Below are 25,836 nucleotides of genomic sequence, written 5' to 3'. Positions count from 1 at the left end.
CAAAGTCTCTGAGTCTCAGTTTCCTTTTCCGTGAAATGGGAACAATGATATGTCACTAAAGAGAAGGGCAGATAAACGGGGGGGGGGGGATTCCAGACCCACATTTGAAGAGGGACGGTGAAAACCTGGACTTAGGGGAGGACACCCAGGACTGGGCGGAGCAGGGGAGCAGGTCCTGGAAGGAGCTGCTTTGGGGACCTGGAGGGGCCCCCGGGAGGAGCAGTTATACGGGTTCAGTCAGGGATGATGCAGGAAGGGGACTCCGGGGTTTGGTCAGGGATCCAGGGAAGAGCTCAGCCCCCCGCCCTCCACAAGGAGGCTGGGCCACCCGGGGCTCCCCGCTCAGCAAGGCCTTCAAGCAGGGAAGGCCCCTCTCAGCTACGGGCACTGGAGCAAAGCATTTGAAGGCAGAGGACCTGGGTTCCCACCCCTCAGTGTCACTCCCTGCTCGATGAGTCTTTCCCCCATCCAATGAGAGGCCTCCAGTTCCTGCCGAATCCAGACCCAGGACATGAGGGAGTTGTATGAACCGACCCCTTTCTGTATCCCTGAAGAGCCTTGTCTCTAGATGGTGGCTTTGGGCGGCTGCCACCAGAGGCCAGGTCAAATCCAGCATCCTCCTTTCTCTGGGCCTCGGTGGTTGTCCTTTCTCTAAAATGAATGTTTTGGTCTTGATGAGGCCAAGTTCCCTCAAAGAGCTGGCCCTTTCTTCTGAGGCCCACCTATGTGTAATTCTATTCTTGGACCCTTGCAGGTTCTAGGATAGGAGACGTTTAGAAAGCCAAGCATGGCTGAGAATAAACTCATTCCTGACTGGAAACATATGAAGAAAATTATTAGTGATGTCCTGAATAAACGCATGGTAAGAGATTGCTACTAGGTCCCTGTGCAATGTTCATTCAACAGTTACTAAGCGCCAACTGCATTCAGAGGCTGGGGCCCCATCTTTCCCCAGGGAGCCCCTGGGAGGGTGGGCATCCCTGTCCTCAGGGAATGCGTAGGAAGAAAGGCCCAAAGATGCAGGTTAGTTATTTGTTACCACTCAGTGCCAAGGATTTGCATCAGGGCCCCGGCACAGCACGGCTGGAAAAGGAAGAGATTGGTTCTGTTTGAGCCTGAAGGTCACACAAGGGACCAGCAGGGAAACATGAAGACATGGCTGTCTAATGGGCAGCACTGGGCTGGGAGTCAGGAAGCCCCCGGCTCTAATTCTCCCTTCCCCCCAGGCAAGGCACTTCCTAAAATGAGGATTTGGAATTGATGGTTACCAAGATTCCTGCTCCCTCTAAGTCTATGATGCTGTGGGTGCTTTTTTATTTTTTGTCAGGGCTGGTGGGGGAGCAGATTATGGCTAAATATAAGGAGGTACTTTGCAACAGTCACTACTATCTCCAGGAGGAAAGGGCTGCCAGGGGAGGTAGTGAGCTTCCCATCTGCAGATGTCAGTAGTGGGTGGGGAAGTGGGATTCCAGACACGTTGTACTGGCCGGCCCCTGAGGGCAGCCCTGCCAGTTCAGAGCACCTGGGCTGTTGCTTTATATGCCAGGCCTGGAGCCCTAGGTGCTAGAGGTACAGAGACAAAGACTGGGGATACAGACAAAAAATGAAACCCATCCCTGCCCTCAGGAAGCTGACATTTCTGTAGAGCTTTGAGGAGCACCAAGTGCTTTATGTAGAATCTCTCCTCTGAGTCTCTGCACTGCCCTGGCAGGGAAAATAGCCCAAGGGATTTGGAGGGGCAAAAGGAGGGTGGTGCTGGGAACTGGAAGAGGGTCAGGCAAGGCCTCTCAAGCTCTGAAGTCCAATGACACTGTGGCACTGGGAGGGGACTTGGACATGACCTCTCAGTCCCCAGACCATCAGGGGAGTGTCAGAGGGAACCTGGGAGGCCCTCATTTTACAGAGAAGGAAACAGACTCAGTGACTTTTCCAAGGTCACACAGATAGAAAAATAGCAGAATTGGGTTCCAAGCCCAGCAGCATTTCCATAGATTCCATACACCCCCCCCCATTTTATAGAGGAGGAAACAGGCCCAGAGAGCAGAAGGAACTTCCCCCTTCTCCCAAACATCCCTGGTGCCTAGGATTTCTTACCCCCAGCTTCCTCCTTGGATTATCTGGATCGGGTTCTCCCTGGTCTCCTGAAAAACAGCAGCCGTCCTGGAAGGCCCCGAGCCTTGGGGGTGGGAGGCCAGCCCAGACACTCGCTGCCTGGCTGTGTGATCTTAGACAGGCCCTTCCCAAGCCTCAGTGGCCCCTGGGTAGACCTACCCTTGGAGAGTGGGGCTGGCCAGCGCGTGTGGGCAGCCTCTCAGTGGGCCTCATTCTGTAGTATACTTGTAGCATCAGAGTACCCAACACACAGCAGGGTCTAACAGACACTTGTGGATTGGAAATAAGTAATAAATGTACACAGTGACAAAGGCACTGGAGGGGCTCATGCAACAAAACCTGAAGGGGTCAGAAAAGGCCTCTGGGGAGGGAGCACTCAAGCTTGGGAGGTGAAGGAGGAGGGTGCCCCTGGCCTGGGGCACGAGTGACCCCTGGGAAGAGGCCAGGGCAGATAGCACCCCCAGCAGCTACTGCAGTGATTCAGGCATGAGGCGGTGGGGACCTGCCCCAGGGTGAGGGCAAGTGTCAGAGGAGACAGAAAGGAGATGGACAGGCCCTGAGCCCGTGTTGGAGCTGGGGGCAGAGAGAGGGAAGAGCCCAGGACGATCCCTAGGTGAGGAGGCTGAGGGACTGGGACGAGGCAAAATGAAGCCCCACCCCGGCCAGAGTTGCCATCTCACAGGGGGTAAACTTCACATACATGGACACCTGCGCCCGCCCGGGCATGAGAGGCCTTCTCTAAGGACACATGTCCAGGAATGAGGCCCCCTCCAAGGACAGGTCTGCCCAGGGCCCACTAAGGCTTGGGAGGGTCCTAAGATCATACAGCCAGGCAGCGAGTGTCTGGGCTGGCCTCCCACCCCCAAGGCTCGGGGCCTTCCAGGACGGCTGCTGTTTTTCAGGAGACCAGGGAGAACCCGATCCAGATAATCCAAGGAGGAAGCTGGGGGTCAGAAATCCTAGGCACCAGGGATGTTTGGGAGAAGGGGGAAGTTCCTTCTGCTCTCCATCTGCCCAAACTGCATGTACTTAGTCATGTGAAGGGGCAGGCAGAACTCGGGTGGGACCGGCACGGCTGACAGTCTGAGCTTGGGTGTATGCTCCAGTCGTGGAGGGCGTGGGGGAAGAGAGCTGCATTTGGAGGCAGAGCACGCCAGGTCAGACACAGGCAAGTTACTTCTCTGTGGGTCTCAGTTTCCCCATCTGTAAAAACAAGGTGATTGTACTAGGTGCCAAGGCCCCTCCAGCTTTCAGTCCAGTGATTCCGGGAGAGGCTGTAGAAGAGGAAGCAGAGAGGGAAATGCCTCGAATCTGTCGCCTGACTTCAGGGAACATCCAGTCGAGTCAAGGGAGAGCCATGATGATAAGAGCCGAAATGTGGCCCGGGCCAAGGGAAGCGGGAACCACGAGGGAGCTGAGGGAGAGGGACAGTCGTCTCACCCGGGGCCTCTTCTCTAGCAAAAGGGGCAGCGGCCGGATGCCGTGATCGTCCTGAGTGACCATCCCGAGGTGGTGTTCCAGGAGAGCCGCCACCCAAACAGGATGCCCAACATCTGTCACTACCACACTGATGCCCACTACTACGCCTCGCTGGGCTGGGTAAAGGGGAAGGAGATGAAGGTGAGTGTGCCCAGCTGCCAGCCATGGGGCCCAGAAGTCTCAGGGAGGTCCCCAGAACTGTATTCAGGGCGCGGCACAGGAGGTAGAATGGGGGGGCTGCCCCAGGGCTGGCAGGGAGCCCCTGGGTGGTCTTCCAGGATCCCGGGTCTCTCCAGCCCTCCTCAGCCAAGTCCCTGTATTGCCCCTTCTCCCAGGACCTCCCTGTCCTTCCTTCACATCAATGTGGCAGGCTCAAGAGTTGGAAGTGAACTCAGTCTGTGTCACCCAATGGTGCATGACCGGGAATCCTCTTTGCAGCTCCCCGGCCCCTTCACAAAACCCTCCAGTGTAAGGAGGAGATCCTGTGCTCGCAGCCTTCCGGACAGCTCCTTCCATGTTGGGGTAGCCCTCCTACCACTTGTGGTTCCGCCCCCCTGGGGCCAAGGAACCCTCTTCCCGGGGACAGTCCTACGAAGCCTTGGATGTGGCAACCACCGGCTCCTCTGGCTGACCCTCCCATGCTCAGAATGCCCTCCCCCTCCTCAGTGGGAGTCCTCAGATGTGGCGCCCAGAACTGGACAGGTTCTCCAGCTGGGAGCGGAGCCTGGGGCACGTCCAGCAGAACCGTCCTGCCCATAGGCTTGTGGGCACTCTACCTCCCAACACGCAGCTCAAAATCAGTCACTGTCTCAAGTGCTGAATCATAGGGCTGCCAAAGACAGAGCTTAGAGCCCTCCATCTTTGTTGTCTGCATGAACTACACCCCCCATCTTGGCTGCATTAACTCGACTTCTGGAACTCAAAGCGATGAAATGCCCTCATGTTAGATTTAGTGAGATAGTCTGGCCTGCCCAAATCTTCGAGAATCTTGATTCTTTCGTCCCAGTGCTAGCTGTCTCTCTTGGCTTGAGGTTATCCACAAATTAAATGAAGATGCCATCCCCATATTTTCCAAGCCGTTGGTAAAAATACAAAGCAAGGGGGCAGCTAGGTGGCGCAGTGGATAGAGCACCAGCCCTGGAGTCAGGAGTACCTGAGTTCAAATCCGGCCTCAGACACTTAACACTTACTAGCTGTGTGACCTGGGGCAAGTCACTTAACCCCAATTGCCTCACTAAAAAAACTAAAAAAAAAAAAAAAATACAAAGCAACACATGGCCAAGGACAGATGGCTCCCTCGGGTGGGTGTCGAGGGGGTTTGACAAATGTCCTCTGAGGCCCTTGTAGATTCAGAGCTGGGATCCCACGCTCTAGCCCACCAGGTCAGTCCAAAAAAGGACATAGGGCATGAGCTATTCTTCCCCAATTACATGTAAAAACAATTGGCATAACCTACTCTTGATGCTAATCAATAAGTATTAAGTACCTACTGTAAAAATGCCCACTACCAAGCATTGTGCGACCTAGGTTCTAGGGATACAGGCATAGAGAATGAAATGAGTCCTACTTGCAAGCAACTAACAGGAAGGCACAAAGGACATACATACTGTGGCGGACGAAAGAGGAAATGACTGAGGAAACCAAGATTCAAGCTTCCAAGCTTTTGGGGGGGGGGAGGGCAATGAGGGTTAAGTGACTTGCCCAGGGTCACACAGCTAGTAAGTGTCAAGTGTCTGTGGCTAGATTTGAACTCGGGTCCTCCTGAATCTAGGGCCGGTGCTCTATCCACTGTGCCACCTAGCGGCCTCCTCCCAAGCATATTGATTTAGTAAGCAATGCAAGCCCAATAAATGGGGACCAGACCCCTTCCTCAGCTGAGGGTCATACCCCCAATACAGGAGCAGACAGATTTTTATACATTAAAAACAACCAAATAAGACCAATTCATTAAAAGGAAACAACACAACATTAGGTCATCTGATTTTGAATTGGATGAAAGATTAGTGATTTACCTACCAGCTGGGAGGGGGAGAGTGAACTGGTTCAGTTCCCTGAAATCAGAAAGGGAGATACCTACTCCCCAAGGTGCCTGTAAGCAATCAAAGGAACATGGAAACAATAACTATTTGGTCAGTGTGGGCCAGTGTTCAGGCGAGACGTAAGAGATGCTGGACAAGTGCAGTTGTGAGAAAACTCTTTGCATCAAACTTTGGATGTGGGTTCTGGTCAGTGTAACCTCTGTCCGTAGTTAAGGATCTCCAAGCAGAGGTAGGCCTGGGCCAGCTTCCCAGCCACACAAGACTAGTTTCCAGCATAATAAGGTTTTCTCCCAATTATTGAATAAAGTTTCCTCACAAGGGAGAAATTGGACTTGACCTGTAATTGAATAGTAAGGGAACTAAACCAACTCCAGAACTGGGTCACAAGATGGGGTCTATGTGGTTCACTCAATTCCCACAATTAACCACGTGCTGTTCCAATCCCCCTTCCTGTAGAAGTTGACTGAGCTACATCTTTTTTTTTTTTTTTTGTGAGGTAATTGGGGTTAAGTGACTTGCCCAGGGTCACACAGATAGTAAGTGTCAAAAGTCTGAGGTCGGATTTGAACTCAGGTCCTCCTGAATCCAGGACCAGTGTTCTATCTACTGCACCACCTAGCTGCCCAGGTTTATCAATTTTATTGGGGGGTTTTATTCTTCAAAAAACTAACTTATAGTTTTATTTGTCAGTCCAGTGGGGTTTTTAATTTTAAATTCTATTAAATTCTAGTAATTTCTTCTTTAATTTTCAATATTTTTTAAAAATAATTTTCTATTCTTTTTAATGGCATTTCTAATTCATTGATTTTTTTGCTAATAAAAGTATATATATATACTTATACACATACACATACACACACATATATACATACACACATATATACCTATCTGTTTTTTTTCTCCTAAGAACTGCTTTGGCTACAAAATTTTGAAATATTGTCTTATTGTCATAATTATCTTTAATGACATTTTCTCTCATTTCTGCGATTTGTTCTTTGACCCAACAGTTCTCCAAGATTAAGCAATTTAGTCTCCAGTTGATTTTTTTTTCTTCTTCATTATCCCCTTTCTAAACATTTTTTGGGGGCTTAAGTGACTTGCCCAGGGTCACACAGCTAGTAAGTGTCAAGTAACTGAGGCCGAATTTGAACTCAGGTCCTCCTGAATCCAGGGCCAGTGCTTTATCCACTGCGAAACCTAGCTGCCCCCTCCAGTTGATTTTTAGGGTTTTTTTCCAGTTGATTTTTAATACTTTTAAAAAAATTAATAAAGTATTTTTTCCCGTTACATGTAAAGATAGTTCTCAACTTTTGTTTATACAAGCTCTCCAATTTCAGATTTTTTCTCCCTCCCTCCCCTCCCTCCCCTAGACAGCAGGCAATCTGATGTAGGCTTTATATATATATATATATATATATATATATATATATATATATACCTAATAACAGATTTTTAATACTTTTTACATTGGCCTTTTATTTAACATAATTTTTCCCCCGCATTGTGATAAGTAAAGGATATGCATAATAATATCCCTGCTTTTTAAAAAGTTGTTTGAGGGGCAGCTAGGTGGCGCAGTGGATAAAGCACCGGCCCTGGATTCAGGAGGACCTGAGTTCAAATCCGAGCTCAAACACTTGACACTAGCTGTGTGACCCTGGACAAGTCACTTAACCCTCATTGTCTTGCAAGAAAAGGAAAAAAAGTTGGGGGGGGGGGAGGAGAAAGTTGTTTGTGTGGTTTTTATGTCCTAAAACATGGTCAATTTTGGAAAGGGGCTATGCACAGCTGAAAATATATATTTTCCTTTCTATTTACATTCAGTAATCACCAGAAGTCAATCACATCTAATTTTTCTAAAATTCCTCTCAAGTCCTTAACTTTTTTCTTGTTTATCTTTTAGTTAGATTTATCTAGGGTTGATAGAGATAAATAAAAATGCTCCGTTATTGAACTTTATTGTTCTCCTTATAATTCATTTAGCTTTTCTTTTAAGTGTTTAGAAGCTATTTCATTGAATATTATGTATATTAAGTATTGAAACCAATTCACCATCTATGGTACCTCTATCTTTATATTAAGTCTATTTTGGGACAGCTGGGTGGTTCAGTGGATAGAGCACCGGCCCTGGAGTCAGGAGGACCTGATTTCAAATCTGGCCTCAGACACTTGACACTGACTAGCTGTGTGACCCTGGGCAAGTCACTTAACCCCCATTGCCCCACAAAAAAAAGTCTATTTTTATTTTTGCCTTGTCTAAAATACTAATTGCTACTCCTGTTTTTTTTTTTTGTTTTCAGCTGAAATCTAATAGGTTTTTCTCCAACCCCTTATTTTAACTCAGTATTAGTCTTTATGTTTCACTAAACAACATATTGTTGGATTTTGCTGTCTACTCCATTTGGCTCATTTCTTCTGTTTGGGGGGGGGGTGAGTCCATCCCATTCACATTCACAGTTATAATAGAGAATTCTTTCCCTCCATTCTATTCTCTTATACTTTTCCTTTCCTATACTTCTCTTTCCCTGTTTATTTCATATTATTATCCTTTCTCTTTTTTTCTCCTCTTCTTCATTATCCCCTTTCTAAACTTTTTTGGGGGTTAAGTGACTTGTCCAGGGTCACACGGCTAGTAAGTGTCAAGGGTCTGAGGCAGGATTTGAACTCAGGTCCTCCTGAATCCAGGGCCGGCGCTTTATCCATTACCACACTTAGCTGCCCCAGCCCCTTTCTAAACTTAAGGTTTGTTTTGCTTTTGACTAAACCATCCTTGAATCCACCCTTCCTCTAATGCTTTTCCTTTGCCTTTCTTCCTGTTCCCGTGTGGATTCCTGTTGGATTGAGAGCATTTCTACACCAAAGTGTGTGTGTGTGTGTGTGTGTGTGTGTGTGTGTGTGTGTGTGTGTGTGTGTGTGTGTGTGTGTTCTGCTCTCCTTTGGCCAGTTTAGAGGAAAGTCAAGTTCAAGGACTGGCTGCTCCTCCTGCCCCTTCCATGTTTACACATAGTTCTCCTTGCACGATCCCATTAGGCTTTTGAAACTGAAAAAATGGAGGAAGCTTGTGTAACTTACCAAGGGTTATCACCTAGTATCAAACAGCTGGGGTTCAAAGTCATGCCTCCGCTCTCCCAGCATAATACTCTTCAGTTCTGCTCATCACACTGCCTCTGAGGCCCTTCCCAATGCCGCCATTCTCTGAAAACTCTGGTACTGGGTGAGGGACACAAAGAGATGAACTCTGAGGTCTCTTCCCTCTCTAATCTTTTATTTTATTTTTTTAATGCTCCATCTCAAGCATACTAGGACCAGCCAAGAAATATCAATTCCAGAATAACAGGAAGGGAACTTCATAGAAAATCTCAGGAGCCTGTCTCACCTCCCCACCTCCACCCCCATTTCCATAGCAAGTACTTGAGCTAAGGTGACCTGGATCTGAGGTTTCACCAGCTCAGCTTCCTTTTTTCTATTATTGTCATTATCACCACAATCGTTAGATTGTGAGCTTCTCCAGGACAGGGACCAGTTTTTGCCTCATTTTATATTCTCAGTACTTAGCATAGTGCCTGGCACATGATAGGCTCTTTTTTTTTTTCTTTTGGTGGGGCAATGGGGTTAAGTGACTTGCCCAAGGTCACACAGCTAGTAAGTGTCAAGTGTCTGAGGCCGGATTTGAACTCAGGTACTCCTGAACCCAGGGCCAGTGCTTTATCCACTGTGCCACCTAGCTGCCCCACATGGTAGGCTCTTAATAAATGTTTATTGATTGACTAATTTACTTAGATTTGTCAAAGGAAAGGAGAAGGGGAAGGAAAAAAGAAGGAAGGAAGGAAGAATGGATTGAGCATTTAGTACCTGCCAGACACTGTACTAAGGGCTTCAGATTGCAAATGAAAGGCAGCCCATCCTTCAAGGCACTTGCATTCTAAAAGGGGAAGAGCATAAGTAGGGAGCTGAAAAGCAGTATGGGAAATAAAGGCATCTAGTTTGAAGTCCAGAGATTATCAGGCATAGGGCCAGGAGGGGAAAGTAGAAGGAAGTTGACAAGGCAAGATAAATTAGAAAAGATCAGTAAAACAGTGTAAATAAAACAAGTTAGTAAGGGAAGTTGGAAAAGCATGGAATTTAATAAAACAAGAGGTTAGTGAAAAAAGAGAAAGCAAGAGGGTATGGCTGTCAAGTTGTTGAGCCGCTGTTGGCTCAATCTTTTTGTTTGTTTGTTTTGGTTTTGGTTTCTTTGTGTTGTTGTTTTTTTTTAACGGGACAATGGGGGTTAAGTGACTTGCCCAGGGTCACACAGCTAGTAAGTGTCAAGTGTCTGAGGGGCTCAATCTTAAAAGATGAAATTCAATTCAATAAATGCAAAATTTTATACATAAGTTCCCCCCACCCCAATCAATTTTACAAGTATAATATGGACAGGTGTTAAACAGTAATTTCTTTGAAAAAGATCCAGGGGCTTTAGTGGGCTGCAGACTTAATCCAAGTCGGCAGCAAGCTGTGACAACCAAGAGTGCTAATGTGATCTGGGGTTGAATTGAGAGTCGTAGCTTGCAGGAATAGAGAGGTGAGACTCTCTCCTCACTCTGTACTCATTGCCTCTCATCAGGTGTCTCGTGGCCCATCCTGGGCATCTTGATTTAAGAACTGGAACATTTCCAGGAGAGGTCAGTCAGCATGGTGAAGGGCCTCTGAGTCTGTGTCACGTGGGGATCCCTTAAAGGCACTGGAGAAGAGAGGACTGTGTTCAGTAACAGCACATGGAGGACCGAGGGTTGGGGTTTTCCTGTTTCAGCACAGAGTGTAGCTAATAACAATTGGGGCATCCCCAAGGTGACTGGACTACAGTGGGAGGGGGTGGCCGGAGGCCTTTGGGAAGAGACTGGAGAAGACTTGTCAAGGCTGTTTTAGAGGCAGTTGGGGGATGGGAGGAGTGGGTTGGGTTTGGTTAATATCCCCTGAGCCCCCTTCCTCTGAGCTGCAGAGATTCTTGGAGATGTGCTCAAGCCCCTTTTAGGCCCTCTCTCGCCACAACTCTTTGTGGTCCTGGAAACTCATTGACATTTTGTTTCTCTAGCCCTTCCCCAGCCCTAGGAGATGAAGAGAAAAGTGCAGCTAGTGCAAGAGGTGCCAGCACTGTCCCTTTTGACCTGGGACGAGTCCTCTTCTCTCTCTGGGCCTAAGGGAGTGGGCCAATGGATGAGAGAGAGGCCTGGCCCCAAAGTATCTAGCATATGAACCGGGATCCCTGGAGCCCTGTTCCCTGTAGTGGTCCTTCTCCCCAGGAGCTCTAGGCTAATTCTGGTTTTCAGAGGCTTCTCTTCTCCAGAGCCCCCAGTGCTTTTTTCTCCCCAGCTATTTCCCTTGGATTACATTTTGTTTGTTTGTTTTAGTGAGGCAATTGGGGTTAAGTGACTTTCCCAGGGTCACACAGCTAGTAAGAGTTAAGTGTCTGAGGCTGGATTTGAACTCAGGTCCTCCTGACTCCAGGGCCGGTGCTCTATCCACCCTACCCATATCCTTTCTGATGAGTGTTCTTCCTCTACCATCTCTCTTCTCCTTCTCTCCATTTTTGCCTGCATCTTCTTTCATGCCTCCTCACCCAAGTTCTCCTGCTTGTTCTTTTCTGTCTTCTCATCTCCTCCTTCAGCACTTACCTGTCTTCTGCCTCTTCCTCACGTCTTCTGTTGTCTCTGGGCAGTATTCCCTCGTTGCCTCACCTGCTGCCCCTTTCCCTGTTTGTCTTCCTTGCTTCTCTCCTCTCTCTTCCCATCATTTGCACCATGGTCCCTGGTCCTCTGTAGACACTAGTGTCAGCCCTGTGATCGCAGCTCTGGCACGCTCACCCTGACTCCTATCTGTCTTTGTTTCCTTGTAGGCAGTGGTGTGGGTGCAGTCAAAGGATTATAACCACGAGGTGGAGAAGAGAGTCTTCCCTATGTATGAGAACATGCCTCCGGTTCAGGCCATGGTGCATGCTGGGGAACATCGGGTGCTGGCCGCTTACTGTGGGGACATGCTCCTCCGCATCTTTGGGGACCACACCCGCTTACTCCGGACCCTGTGTGTCATGCCCTGTCGATTCTCCATCAGCTGCCTGGCCTATGACCCCAAGTCCCAAATGCTTCTCTCCGGCGTGGCCGGGGCTGTGGTCATGTGGTTCATTGAGCCCAGCGGCCGAGGCCTCCACATGGCCAAGGAGGTGCTCATGGCTGGCAACGAGCTGGTGCAGGACATTTCCATGGCCGGCCCCGACGGGCATATGGTGGTACTCTGTGAAAGCCTGGTGCGCACCTTCAGTCGGCTAGGCTCAGACCGCTTTGAGGAAGCCAGGGTCTTCACCTCTCAGGGCAGCGGCTCCTCCATGACCTGCTCTTTTACCTGCAATACCCAGGGCTACCTCTACACAGGCAATAAAACGGGGCAGGTCCAGGCCTGGAGCCTAGACCGGGACTCTACTTTTCACAGCTTCCAGGCCCACAGCAGGGCGGTGCTGTGCATCCACAGCCGGCCGGAGGCCCACACCCTGCTCACGGCGGGGGGAGAAGGTATGGTCAAGGAGTGGAACCTGACCCTGGGCAGCCTCCTCCGGCAGGTGAAACTCGGGGAAGAACTGATCTACCTCCAGTTCTTGAGGTCCAAGGCTTTCTTCTCGCAGACCACCACCACCTTCTCGGTGTACCATCTGCCTTGTTTCTACAGCCTCTTTAACGTGTGCGGGTCCACTCCTCAGGAGCTGCGCCAGATCTGCTGCGGCCCCAACTCATCCCGCATCTCCTGCTACACTCAGAACGGCCTCCTGCGGTTCCTGTGCCCCCTGACCGGGGATCTCCTGGTGCTGACCTGGCCCTTGGCCCTCCTGGACCAAGCCATCGACTGGACCTACGACCCTGACCGGGAAGAGATTTTCGTAGCCACGGGCAAGCCGGACGTGCTGGTGCTGGACGCCAGCCGCTGCCCGTGTACGGCCAAGTACCTGCTGTGCGCCTCCCCCGATGCCAACGACCGGGTGCAGTGTCTGGCCTACGGGAGGCCCCAGCTGAGCCGGGGGCTGGAGGGCTTGGTGTTCTGCGGGCACGAGAGTGGCATGGTGAGGGTGCTGTCTCAGCATCACTGCGCCCGCATTGAGAAGCACCTGCACAACGCCACGGTGCTGGCGCTCGCCACCCTGACGGGAGTGCCCTGCAACGCCCGGGAGAGCGCCTTCATCTGTTCCTATGGGATGGACGACTACGTGCACTTGTCCGAGGCCGTCCTCGAAGGGGCCGTGGTGAATCTGTTGCCGCTGACTAGCATCCTTTGCAGTTGCAAGCTCAGTCACCTGATCCTGCTGCCCAAATCGGTGAGCGCCATCACGGAGGGCAATCGTCTGCGCCTCTGGCACTACCAGGACTTCCTGGCGTCCTCCGACAACAAGCCGGAGGACTGCTTCTTGGAGACCAGGCCCCTGCACCTGAGCCCCATCACCTCCTTCGACATCTGCCTGAATCTGGGCATCTTCGTCACAGGCGCCGCCGACGGCACGGTCAAGATCTGGGACCTCCAGGGCACGCTGCTGACGCGCTTCGACTCGGCTCTCAGTTTCGGGGCTCTCTGCTTCGCCAATGAGCGAGGCGACCTGCTCATCACCGTCAACCAGAGCCTGTACTTGGTGTCCTGCCTCACACTGCTCCCCACCGCTTTCCTGAACCGCCTGGCGCTCCTGAACATCCCCGACAAGCTGCAGGAGACCCCCAAACCCTTCTTGCCTGGCTTCTTCTTATCCTTCAAGACCATTTTTGTGCCCCGCTACCTCTATGTGGGGAACGGGCAGCAGAAGCTGGAGAGGTTGGAGACCCTACCCAACTTCAAGGCCGTGGCCTTTGACAGGACTGTCCCTCACGTGGTGCAGGAAGGAGGAGGCCCGATCCTGACCTCGGAAGAGAAGTACCGGGAGAAATACCAGCTCAGGTCCCTGGAGGAAAACAGAAGGCAGAAACAGTTACAGCAGATAATGTACTCTATGCCCTCGATGCCGCGAGCCACCCACCTGCTGAGCTGGGACGAAATCCACCGCTTTCCACTGCTCCGCAAGTATTTCGGCCAGGGGCGAAAGTGGGTGATCGCGCCCGACGGCTACATCCCCAACTCAGTGGTGCGGGCTCGCCTCTGGCCGGAGGGCACGCCGGTCTTTTTGACCTCCGTAGACTTGTCCGCCGGGGGCGTGGAACCCGAGGAGCTGCGGGAGCTGCCCGAGCTTCACCTGCGAGTGGTGCCCGCCGCGGCACAAGAGGAATTCAGCGTCCAGAAGCTCTTTGGGAGAGCCCGCCTGCAGTTGGCGACGCGTTCCGAGCGCATCGCCGAAGGGCCCCGCGACGTCTTCATCGACACCCGCAGCAGGCTGTCCGAGGAGATGAGCGAGGAGTCCGTGGACAGCGTAATCCAGACCCTGCTCAGCACGATGACCAGCTCGGACCCGGACAAGTACAAAAAGTGCACCAGCGCCCTGGCGCAGATCTTTGCCGCCTACCAAGTGTCCCCGAAGCAGCGCTCGGCCACCGCCAGACATCTGATGGACTACACGTCCCACCTCCTGGCCATCTTCCGGAAACTGGCCTGGGAAGGGTTGGAGAAGCTGGGCTTCCTCAGCCACCTGTTCGCCATCCCCTTGGCCTGGGGGCTCTTAGACGTTGACCCCGAAGTGCGCAAGAAAGCCTGGGATCTCATAATCAGTGTCACCGGCATCAAAACTAAGAATGATCTCCTTAACCTGCTGCAGCGTGATGACCTGTTCTCTGAACTGCAGTAAGTGTGGCGGGTTGTCCCACCTTGCTTGGGTCTCCTGGCCCCTGGGGAACTGACGTTCCGTGGCTCTTCTTGTCTGTCGTTTCTCCTGAGAGCCCCGACTCTCCGGAACGCTGCGGGGTGAGGGGATGGGGGGGTGGTCTATGGCCCCTCTCGGCCCCAGACTCGCTCCCAGCACTGCTCCAAGGTCCCTTCTGGCCGGGGCACCCAGTGACCTGTCCTACTGCAAAATGCCGGCCGGAGAGAGCCAGAAGCCAAGCCAAGCAACTCCTGCTCTGCCCATAATGTGTAAAAAGCCCTTGGCGAGACCTCAGTGAGCAGGATATAAATGTCAGGGCACCTGTTCACTTGCCTGCTCGAGGGCCCTCGGCCTTTGACATCCTCTGTCTCGGGGTCCTTTCCAGCCCTGAGAAACCTCTCAGTCTTACCATTCCTCGTTCTAAGGCCCTCCCAGCCCTAACTTTTCCAGGTGCTCAGGCTCCTCTCAGCCCTGACTTTCCAGGTGCTCAGGCTCCTCCCGAGCCCTGACATTCTGGGCTCTGAGGCTGCTCTGATATTCCCTGGTCTGAAATCCCTCCCAGTTCTCACATGCCTTGTACTAAGCCCTTTCCCAAACAACTCCTCAGGATCTTGGAACAACCCTGAGCCCTCCCCTCCCTCCTCACTCTGCCATTCCTTGTTCTAATGCCCCTCCCGCTTGGCACATTCCCTGTTCTGAGGGCCTTACCTGAGATCTGATGATATTTGATTTTGCCCCTTGGCTTCCATAGGAGGCAAACCATAGGAGATGAGACTCTGGATCAGATACTGGGGATTCGGCCACTGGACCTGCAGATCCTGTCTGGTCAGGTGGACAGATACCTCAAGGAAAACCTGACCAAGCATGATAAAGAAAGAGAGCCATCTCTGACCTTAGAAGTCCCAGAGGTGGAGGAGTTGAAGGAGACAATAGAGCATACTAAAAGGCCTTTCGAACTTTCCCCTGAGCCTCCTCCAGAGCCTCCCAAGCCTCCCAAAGTGGCCAAACAGCCTCGTCCCCACCGACCAATTAAGAAGTTGATCTGTAAGTATGGCTGGGACCCCAGAGGCCCTGAGAAGGAGGAGCCTTCACTGTCCTGGGGCCACATCACTGTAGAGAAGCCAACCCCAAGGGGAAAGCACAGGTTAGGAAGGGCCTTAATGGGTGGGGGGGGAAAGGGGTTCAGAATGCAGTCAGAAGACCAGAGTTCAAATCCTACCTCTGGTACTTATGATCTTGGGCAAATCACTTTGCCACTCTGGGCCTTGGGCTTCCCATCTGCAAAATAAGTAGGTTAGATTAGGGATTTTTTTGCTTTCGCTTTTTCAATTAATTTTTTGAGTCAATGCAAATGCCTTCTTGCCCTCCCAGCTCTGTCCCCTCCTTGATAAAGAAAAGAAAAATAGTCACAAACATGCATGGTCAGGAAGCAAAATAAACTCCTACATTGGTCACGTCCAAATCCTGTGGCCTCATGTACCATGGTCTGTCTTTTTCTGCACCCCAAGTCCAGTGGTCCTTTCTCTGGCAGCAAGCAGCAGGTTCATCATAAGTCCTCTGCAGTATTATTGGGTGAATCAGGTGCTAAGGTTTTTTTTTTTTTCCCTATATATAAAGCACAGGGTTTTTTTTTGTTTGTTTGTTTGTTTGTTTGTTTTTAGGGAGGCAATTGGGGTTAAGTGACTTGCCCAGGGTCACACAGCTAGCAAGTGTTAAGTGTCTGAGGCCGGATTTGAACTCAGTTCCTCCTGGCTCCAGGGCTGGTGCTCCATCCACTGCCCCACCTAGCTGCCCCAGCACAGGAGTTTTTTAATTCTTTTATTTTTCATTTCCAAATTCTCTCCCTCCCCCTACTTCCTCTTCCATCAGAGGAGACAGTAAGAAAAAGAAAAAGGAAGGAAGGAAGTTCCATCTGTACTATAAGACTATCTGTTCTGTAGGTGGATAGCATGTTTCATCATGAGTCTTCTGCAATGGTGCTTGGTTATTGTATTGGTCAGAGTTGCTAAGTCTTTCAAAGGTGTTTGTCTTTATAATGCTTGCTTCTGTTCACTTCATTCTGTATCAGTTCATACAAGTCTTCCTATGTTTCTCTGAAACCACCCCCCTCATTATTTCTCTTCTTTTCTTTTCTTTTTGGTGGGGCAGTGAGGGTTAAGTGACTTCCCTAGGGTCACCCAGCTAGTAAATGTCAAGTGTCTGAGGCTAGATTTGAACTCAGGTCCTCCTGAATTGAGGGCACCACCTAGTTGCCCCCAATTAAGAGTCCTTTATAAATGTGAAGAGAGTAGTTTTGGTAGAATGATAAGTCAGAAGATAGTTTGTAAGGGGTTAAGAAGAGAATGAGAGGAGAGAAAGTGAAGGTACCCACTGGACACAGCCATCTCAAGGAGTTTATCCACAAAAGGCAGAGGAGATGTAGGCAGATGGTTGTCGGGGCAGAAGGATCAAGTGAGGATTTTTTCAGGATGGGGAGACATGGCCACATTTCTAGGCAGAAGGGAAGGAGCCAGTAGACAGAGACCAGAGATTGGAAACAAGGAAAAGAGTGGGGATGACAGAGTAAATGATCTGCTGGAGGACATAGAGTGGAATAGGATTGTTTGAGCCTTGGTCAGGACGAGGGTAAAGGAGGAGAGACAGATGGGCCCTGAGCGAGAGGAAGTGAGAAAGAGGGGACAAGGGGGGACTTAGGGTGGAGGATCTTCATTTTTTTTTTCTGTAAAATATGAGGGAAGGTTGTCAGCTGAGAGAGTGGGTGGAGGAGACACCATGGAAGGTTCGAGGACAGAGCTGCTATGGAAGGTGGGAGAGTGAGCCAATGAGGGAGGTGGAAGAGGATTGCCTAGCAGCAGGAGGGTCCAACTGAGGTTGTGAAGTGTACATTGGCTTCGTGTTTTTCTCCATCTTTGTTCAGCTGCCCTGTCTAATTCAGTGCCCTCTAATATAGTGGCACTAGCTTCCTGGCTGATCTACAAACAAGACACTGCATCTCTCAACTCTGGGCATTTTCTCTGGCATGTAGGAGCAGAGGTAATGGATGGTGGGAATCATCTGAGGCTCGGCAGTTTACAATCTATGATATGTGGCAGTCAGAGATTCCAGAGAAGAGAGAAATGCAGTGTTGAATTGGGTCAAGATGGGAAAAAGAGGAAAGAGTATCTAGTGCAGAGGACATGACCCAGGAGAGAACTGAGGGGTCAAGAGATTAGAAGTCACAGTGTGGACAAAGAATAGGCTTTGGTGTGGGAAGGCAGAGGGGAATTATAACAGATTATGGTCAGGTAAGGGGATTTTGGAATTCTTGAAATGGGGCTGTTATATTTGTAGGTGATGAAAAGATGAAGAGTATGATCATCTTTTTGTGTGACTGAGGTAGAAGAGAAGAATCACTCATGAGAAGTGAGTGAGTTGAGGAACTGAGTGGTTAGGGTATTTGAGGGAAAGCCTGTGGATGTCTAAGTCCCTTGGGATGAGGGCAGGAGCTGGGGAAGTGAGCCTGGTACCAAATTCATTAAGGAAGGAACAGACCTGAGGGTCTGTAGCCAACAACTACCAGGGTTTTGATTGAGTAGGAGATACAAATAGCATGAGCCTCCAAGAAAGAGAGGTTACTGGGGGCAGCTAGATGGCGCAGTGGATAAAGCACCGGCCCTGGATTCAGGAGTACCTGAGTTCAAATCTGGCCTCAGACACTTGACACTTACTAGCTGTGTGACCCTGGGCAAGTCACTTAACCCCAATTGCCTCACCAAAAAAAAAAAAAAAGAAGAAAAGAAAAAAAAAAGAGAGGTTACTGAGTGACTGGAGAAGGAGAAGACCTTGGAAGTGGCAATGGGAAGTAAGAAGCATCACAACTCCCCCACCTCAACCAGTGAGTTGAGGAGAATGAACAAAGGTGCAACCAGCACTGGGAAAGGTGGCCAGGGAAACTGTCAGCAGGAGAAAGCCGGGTTTCAGTAAGAGCTAGTCGTTGGAAGGAGTGGGAGAGGAATCGATTTAAGATGAAGTGTTATGTTTAGTGCGATTGTACACATATAACCTCTATCAGATTGCTTGCTCTCTTGGGGAGGGGGAAGGGAGGGGAGGGAAGGAGAAAGATTTGAAACTAGAAATCTCATAAAAACAAATGTTGAAAACTATCTCTACACGTAACTAGAACATAAGAAAATGCTATATTAGATTTAAGATGAAGTGAAGGTTGTTGCCTATGGAACAGGCATTCCATAGGGCACCATGGAAGAGCTTGGTGGTTAGGAGGAAACTTTGGGGTGGGGGGGTGAGAGATGGGAGAATGGGGTTCTGATGATGATCTACAGGGGTTCGGAATCACAGGGGTATGTAGGGTGTGAGAATGCTCATCACTGAGTAGAAGGTGCCACTCTTCTTCCCAATGGAAGCTGAAGATCCAGCTGGAGATGACTGCAGCGTGAGACTGGGTGATCAGAGCAGAGGTTGGACGATTTTGTCTGGCATGTTGGTGGCAGTCTTACTCAGGTGGATGATATTCAGATGCCCTCTGAAGTTCCCAGCCCACTCCCCCATCTCCAGTCATACTCAGACACTTGCACATGTGGTGGGAAGACATTCTAGGTAATTTCTGACCTTCTTCCTAATACTGACCTTTCGATTTGGAAAGGGTGAGCATCGACTCAATGCCCTCAAAGGGATAAACATCATCAGAAGGGTCTGGTTATGACATACTCTGATTCCAAGGGGGCAGTTTCCTCTGGGGAACCAGGCCCAGCAGGCAGTTAGTACAAGGTAAGTCCAAGCTTACAGGTAAAGAGGCTGATGCTCAGAGAGCGGAGACGATCCAAGGCTACCCACCAAGCAAGTGGTGGGGCCAGAACCCCAGACCCTTGGGTACCATCCCAGAGTCCAAATGCAGAAAATGAGGCCCAAAGAAATGAAGTGATTTCCCTAACGACACCCAGTATGTGTGTTTTTAAAAAAATAATTACTATTGCTATATCAGTTTGGGGTAAGCATATGATTATTATTTTATTAATATTATATACCAGTAAAGAATCGACCACATATCTAACTTCTCATGGTCTCAGGCCATGTGGTAGAGAAGGCAGGGAGAGAGCTTCCTCACAGCAGTTAGCACGAACGAAAGGAAAGCCCCCAAAGCCCCATGCTGTCTCCCAGAGAGACAGAACGTGGTCTCAAGGAGTCCCAAGAGAGTTCAGGAGACCTACACAACCCATGTTGTCCTAAGAGGGAGAGAGAGCGGAGAGGGCTCCTGGCCTTTTCCCAGGGTTTTTATCCTCTCTAGATAGAGACATTGATCAAAGCTAACTGGTTAGCATCATTCGATTCCAGACAAATCCCTAATAAGGGCAAAGTGACACAAGAGATGAAAGTGAGCTATATTATTCTTTTTTTTTTTCTTTTTGGCGGGGCAATCGGAGTTAAGGGACTTGCCCAGGGTCACACAGCTAGTAAGTGTTAAGTGTCTGAGGCCAGATTTGAACTCAGGTCCTCCTGAATCCAGGGCCGGTGTTCTATCCACTGTGCCACCTAGCTGCCCCGAGCTATATTACTTTAGGAAGGACTTTGAGCAAATAAGTCCTTTGGACTATTATTAATACCCAAATGAACTCTAAAGGACATGAAGAAACACACTATCTGTATCCAGAGAAAGAACTGATCAATGGAAGTACATATAGAATGATTTTACATATATGGACTTATTTGTGTCTAATGGTAGCTATCGCTAGGGCAGGAGGAAAGGGAGAAAAAAAGAAAAAAATTATGTGACAACTTAATTCTATATTTAAAAGGAATAGCAAATCATACATGGTAGATTTGTAGTTTCACTTGCAATCATCTTTTTTTTTTTTAAATTATACTATGTTATGGAAGTGCTTGTTTCATCCGGAAATTTTTTTAAAAGTGAGAAAGTGAGCTGGGAGGAGAGGAACGATCAACTGAAAAGTGTCCATGAAATGCTGTGTTCCAAGGGGTGGAGATGGACGGGATGAATGGTTGTAGGACAGAGATTCAGACCTAGGGTATCCATTCTCATTCAAGAAGAGTTAAGAATTGCATGATTCCCCAAAACTCTGGTCTTTTGATGGCAAGATCTTTGTTCTATGTGCCCACTCAGTGATGAAGGGTCAATGTGACCATAGATAGGGTCTGTTGAGCCCTGGCCAAACTCATCCATTCCCACTAGACTAAGGCTTGTACACATGGGCTTTCCTTTCATGCTCCATTTCCCATTTTTCCCTGTGTAGCCAAAGGTCCCAAAAAACCAAAAGAAGAGGCATACAAGAAATCAAAAGAGGCACGCAAGAAATCAAAAGAAGAGGGAGCAGAGGAAGAAGAGAGAACCATGAAATTGGAAGTAGAAGAAGGAGGAGAAGAAGGAGAAGAGGGAGAAGAAGGAGAAGAGGGAGGAGAAGGAGAAGAGGGAGAAGGAGAGGGACCCGCAAAATCAGAAGACAAAAAGAAACAAAAGAAATCCAAAGAAGAAGAGGGACTCATGGTGCTGCCCCATAAACACATGGGGAGGGAAGCTGTTGATAGAGTAGTAGCTGAGAGAAGGGATGCTTCTGGGAAATCTTCTACGCCTTCCCCAGCCCTTTTCTTGGTGACCCCAGATAAGCACAGAAGTAGTATCTTAGAACCCTCATCCCCTTCACCGGAAGCTCTGCCTGACTATGTGGAAGTAAGCCTGAAGGTGATGAGGAAAACTCGAAGCAAAAGAAGCAAGAAAATGAAGCATGAACTAAGAAAGAAGGAAAAGGAGGTGAAGGAGGCGAAGGAGGTGAAGGAGGTGAAGGGGGTAGAGGAGAAGGTCACAGAAATAACAGAAGCTCCCCAACCTGAGAAAAGGCCGAGGATGCTTGACAAGGAGAGGGTTTCTTGGCGGGATGACATTTGCCACCTCATGACCCTGCGCATTTCCTCCTCCCAGGAAAGCATAGCCAAGGACTTGAGTGAGGAGCTGGTGACCTTGGCCCGTGAGGTGCTGGTGGAAAGCCAACCCAGCTGGGAACTCTTTCAGGAGATCTGTCCCCTGTTGCCGAGCCCAGAATATGCAAAAGATGGAGAGGAGATGGAAGAAGAGATGGAGGAAGAGGAAATGGAACTTAGTTATCTATCCTCAAAATCCAGAATAAAGAAAATCTTTTTCCTTGAAGAACAGGTTCTCACCAAGCAAGAAGTGAAGCTGTCCAGGCAGGCAAAGAAACTGGCTAGGAAAGAGAGGATGCTTGCCAGGAGGGAGCAGGAGCTGGCTGTGGCCGAGGAGGAGCTAGTCCGGAGAGGGGACCAACTCAGCAAGGAGCAACTATTGCTGGCCAAGGAGCAGGAACAGCTGTTCTCGGAAGAAAACAACTTGACCAAGGAAGAGTCGTTTCTGATCACAGAAGAGGACATCCTGATCCAAGAAGACACAAAACCTGAAGAATTCAAGTTGTTCAAAGAGGGAATGAAGGAAACCAAAGAAGAAATTCGAGTGACCAGGCAGGAGAGGGTGAAGGCCAGAGAAGAGAGCAGAAAGGCTGGGTGGCCAAAGGAAAGAGACGAACAAACTGTTTTCAAGGATTCCAAAGCAGCAACAGAGGAATTGACGTTGGCTACTAAGCAGAGGAAACAGATGAAGGAGAAGAGGGACATCATCAAGTTGAAAATGGAAAAGGCTCGGGAGGAGAGAATTCAAGCCTGGGAGGACCGAATGCAAGCCCAGGAACAAAGAGAACTGACTCTGTTTTCCAAGTATGCCCTGGCAGAAGAGCAGAAGCTAGAGGGTGAAGGGGTGCTGACCCTGAGCAATGAAGAGCTGATGATTATTGAAGAAGAGAGGAAACTGTCTCTGAAAGAACTGGAAATAATCCGGGAGGAGAAGAGGCAAAACCAGAAGGAGATAATGGTGACCCAGCAAGAAATGATGATCATTCAGAAAGAGCTGGAACTGAACAAGGAACAGCAAGAGCTACCAGACCAGGAGATAAGACTGCTCATGGAGGCGAAGAAACTTGCCCATGAAGGCAGTGCTGCCAGGGGGCTGAGGAGAGCCCGTAAGGAGAGGAGGAAGCTCCACTTCTTCAGAGAGGAGGTACCTGTCCCGGAAAGGGGGGGAGAGGGCGAGGAAGGAGAGGCTCCACCTGGGGAGGGGGCGCACATTTACACAGAGGGAGCAAAGAGACCCCTTTGGAAAAGGAAAAAGGCACTGCCCGTAGCGGGGCGAGAGCTACTGCAAGAGATGGAGGGAGAAGAGGAAGAGGAGGAAGAAGGGGAAGAGGAGGAAGAGGGGGAAGAGGAGGAAGAGGAGGAAGAGGTGGAAGAGGAGGAAGAGGAGGAAGAGGAGGAAGAGGGGGAAGAGAGGGCAGAGGAGGCAAGGAAGGCAATAGCAGAAGTCATCAGGCTGGAGAAGGAAAAGCTATTGAAAGGTCAGAAGCAGCTGGTGAAAGGAGAGGAATTCGCTGAGGAGGAATTCCATGTAGAGGATTTCGACAGGAGGATGCTGCTCATTGCAGAGAGGCGCCTGACCCAGCAAGAGCTCGGATTAACCCAGAAAGAAAGGAAGCTGATCATTAAGAAGATGGAGCTGATCACAGAAGAGAAGATAGCAGCCCAGAAGTTACTCGAAGTAACCGATGAGACATGGACTCAACGTCTGATGGAAATGAAAAAGATGGAGGAAGAAATTAAGGAAACCAGAGATGAGCGGAGATGGCTCAGCCTGCAGAGGCAGCAGATCTTGGAAGGGAAGAAGCTGTCCTACGACAGCCTGGCTCTGGAGAAACAGGATGACAGTGCCCTGTCCTCGGGCTGGATCGAACTGCAAAGGGAGCGCAGGAGGCTGGCCTTCATCGAGAATAGGCTGGTGGAGGAGGAGAGGGAGCTGGCCAAGGAGCAGAGGAGGCTGTCTGGAGAGGAGAAGCTGCTGATGAAAGAGCAGAAGAAGCTGACCAAGAAAGAGAAGAGAATCGCCCGCAGGGAGCGCAAGTTGGCCTTCTTGGAAAGAAAGATGACCTTGGAAGAGGGCCTGAAGGACGAAGAAGGGGTCAAGGTGGAAGACATGCAGGGTACTTTCGAGTTCATCCGATGGCAGCGGCAGAAGCTGCTGGAGCTGCAGAAAATAGAAGCTGCCCAGGAGGCCGAGAAGGCCAAGTCTATGTTTATGGAAGAGGTGAAGAAGGCCGACGAGGCCGAGGAAGAGGAGGAGGAGGAAGAGGAGGAGGAGGAAGAGGAGGAAGAGGAAGAAAAGGAGCAGGAAGAGGCAGAGGAGGCATCGCTTATGTCGGAGGAGATCTCTCTGCTCGAACTCTCTACCAAGAAGATAGCGCCCGTCGTCGAGTCTGTCGAACCAAAGGGCGTCGTCCAGGCTGTTGAGACAGCAGACTGGAAGGGCATCATCCAGCAAAAGGAAGAAGTTATTGTGGAAAAGGCTGGGCTGGAAATTACAGGGAAAACATTGCCTTGGAAAGAAAAGCAACCCGAATCGATGGCAGAGCTGCCCCCCAAGCCGACGTTGGCCCCGCCCCAGCCCAAGCCCCAGCCCAGTGAATCCCAGGAGGAGATGGTCAAGCTACTGCTCCAGGCCAGGGCCAAGCGCAGGCCCAGGCCCCCCCCCAGGCCCCCCCCCAAGCCAAAGGAGGCAGAGGCCCCCAAGAAGGCCCAGCCAGCCCAAGATAGCCTGGGGATTCCTACTCAGGATGTCAGGGAGCTTGCTGCTGTAGCTCCCCCGAAGAAGTTGGCCAGAGATCGCTGGAAGTGGTTTCTTCGGATTCACCGGACGATTGGGGCCTTCAAAGGCGCCTTGGCCCGACGCAACAGAACTCTGGCTTTTGTGTGTAGTGCCTTTTCCCGCAAGACCGGCAAAGGAGGCTGGGACCGGTTCCAGGCTGCCCTGAGGAAGCTTCGCCAGAAGGGTAAGATTACCAAAAAGAACGTGGATAACTTCTGCCGCCTGCTGGAGCAGACTGCCCCCTTGAAGCAGATGGAATGGGTGCAGATGGCCAACCTGGAAGCCATTGCCTCCCACTGGGAGGTCTCGAAGCCTCCCCAGCCAGGTGCCAAGCCTGCTGCTAGCATCCTGCCCACACTGGAAGTCATCCTGCCACAGGAAGAGTACCCCAGAGAGTTGCTTCTGCCCAGAAAAGGACCCTCGGTGCCCAAGCTCCCCGCCCTGCTCCGACCATCCATTCACTACGACCTCCTCACCCAGGTGGTGGGCCCACGCAAGGTCATAGACATCCGACCCAAGTCCCTGGAACCAGTCGCGCAAGACCTGGCTAAGATCTCTCCGCTGTACTCAGGAAAGGTCCTGGACATCTTGAAACTCCAGCAAAATGTTCAGTTCTGGAACACCAAGATCAGAGACCATCAGCTGGCCAGAATAAAGGCAAAGAAAAGAGGAAGGCTTGGGCCCCTGGGGAGAGCCCTGCCCGCTGCAGCCAGGCTTGAACCCCTGGGGAGAGCCCTGCCCGCTGCAGCCAGGCTTGAACCCCTGGGGAGAGCCTTGCCCGCTGCAGCCAGGCTTGAGCCCCTGGGGAGAGCCCTGCCCACTGCAGCCAGGCTTGAGACCCTGGGGAAAGCCCTGCCCGTTGCAGCCAAGTGGAAGCCCAAGCTCTTACCTGTCGCCCTGAGCCCTAAGATGAAGACCAAGAGGGGGATGCAGTGGGAGACCTTCCTTGCACTCTACCACGTTCTCCTGGCAGTGCAGAAGCAGGAGGACCAGCCCACAAGCTCCATGCTGATAGACCACGTGTGTCAGGTCTTAGACCTCTACCAAGTCAAGACTCCGGAGATGCAGCAGCTGCTGCAGCAGCTCTTGGACCACAAAGCTCATCCTATTCAGGAGCTCATCTACAAAAAAGCCTTGCAGGTCACAGAACTGGTGCCAGGGGAGCGAATCCTCTATCATCTCCTGTGTAGCAATGAATTGCCCCCACCAGAGCTACCCAACTTCCAGTTGGTGGTGCCCCTGCCCGAGAGGAACCAGGTGCACACTGTCCTGCCCTTGGGTAAGGCCCGCTATGGTCTCTTGGAGCTAGCCTGGAGGAGCCTGCCTCAACCAGACCCCCATAAGGCTGAAGTTCTGCCCCGAATCCCGACCACTAATTCCCAGTGATTGCAGGTTCTCCTGGGCTTCTCCCTCTTCCCCCCAACCCCACCCCCAGACATTTATCCCTGTGGGGTTAGGGAGAACATGCAGGCAGGCAGGTGAGGACCAGTAAGTGATGTCTTCTTGCCGAGCTCCTCCAGTGTTGGACCTCCTCACTCTGCCCAGTTTTCTGAATCCCTCTTCCCTGGTCCCATCAAGACCCCTCCCCAATGTGCTCAGCAGACCCCCTGAGCTTATGGTGCTCCCAGGGCCCTCCTGAAAAGTCCAGCTTCCTTCTAACGATGCTGATCATGGGGTGCATTCCAAGCCACAAAAGGAGC

The 25,836-nt window shown here is 50.6% G+C and overlaps 1 protein-coding gene across 1 annotated transcript; it reads left to right on the top strand.

The window, feature by feature from the left end:
• The first annotated feature begins 772 nt into the window (after nt 1-772).
• On the top strand, nt 773-25,836 carry WDR87 (WD repeat domain 87). Its single transcript, XM_043994046.1, has 5 exons — nt 773-862; nt 3,571-3,732; nt 11,506-14,411; nt 15,182-15,474; nt 20,676-25,836. Exons 1-5 carry the CDS (start codon nt 788-790, stop codon nt 25,520-25,522), a joined length of 8,283 nt encoding a protein of 2,760 aa, XP_043849981.1. The 5' UTR covers nt 773-787; the 3' UTR covers nt 25,523-25,836.

This window comes from Dromiciops gliroides, chromosome 3 (assembly GCF_019393635.1).
Source record: "Dromiciops gliroides isolate mDroGli1 chromosome 3, mDroGli1.pri, whole genome shotgun sequence".
NCBI classification, from domain to species: Eukaryota; Metazoa; Chordata; class Mammalia; order Microbiotheria; family Microbiotheriidae; genus Dromiciops; species Dromiciops gliroides.
This window is presented reverse-complemented; position numbering and strand designations above follow the sequence as displayed.

Excerpts from the sequence above, each read along its gene's own strand:
- WDR87 (XM_043994046.1), top strand. The coding sequence starts at position 788 with ATGGCTGAGAATAAACTCATTCCTGACTGGAAACATATGAAGAAAATT. Across the intron at positions 863-3,570 it reads ATGTCCTGAATAAACGCATG|CAAAAGGGGCAGCGGCCGGA; the intron begins GTAAGAGATTGC and ends CCTCTTCTCTAG. Across the intron at positions 14,412-15,181 it reads GACCTGTTCTCTGAACTGCA|GAGGCAAACCATAGGAGATG; the intron begins GTAAGTGTGGCG and ends TGGCTTCCATAG.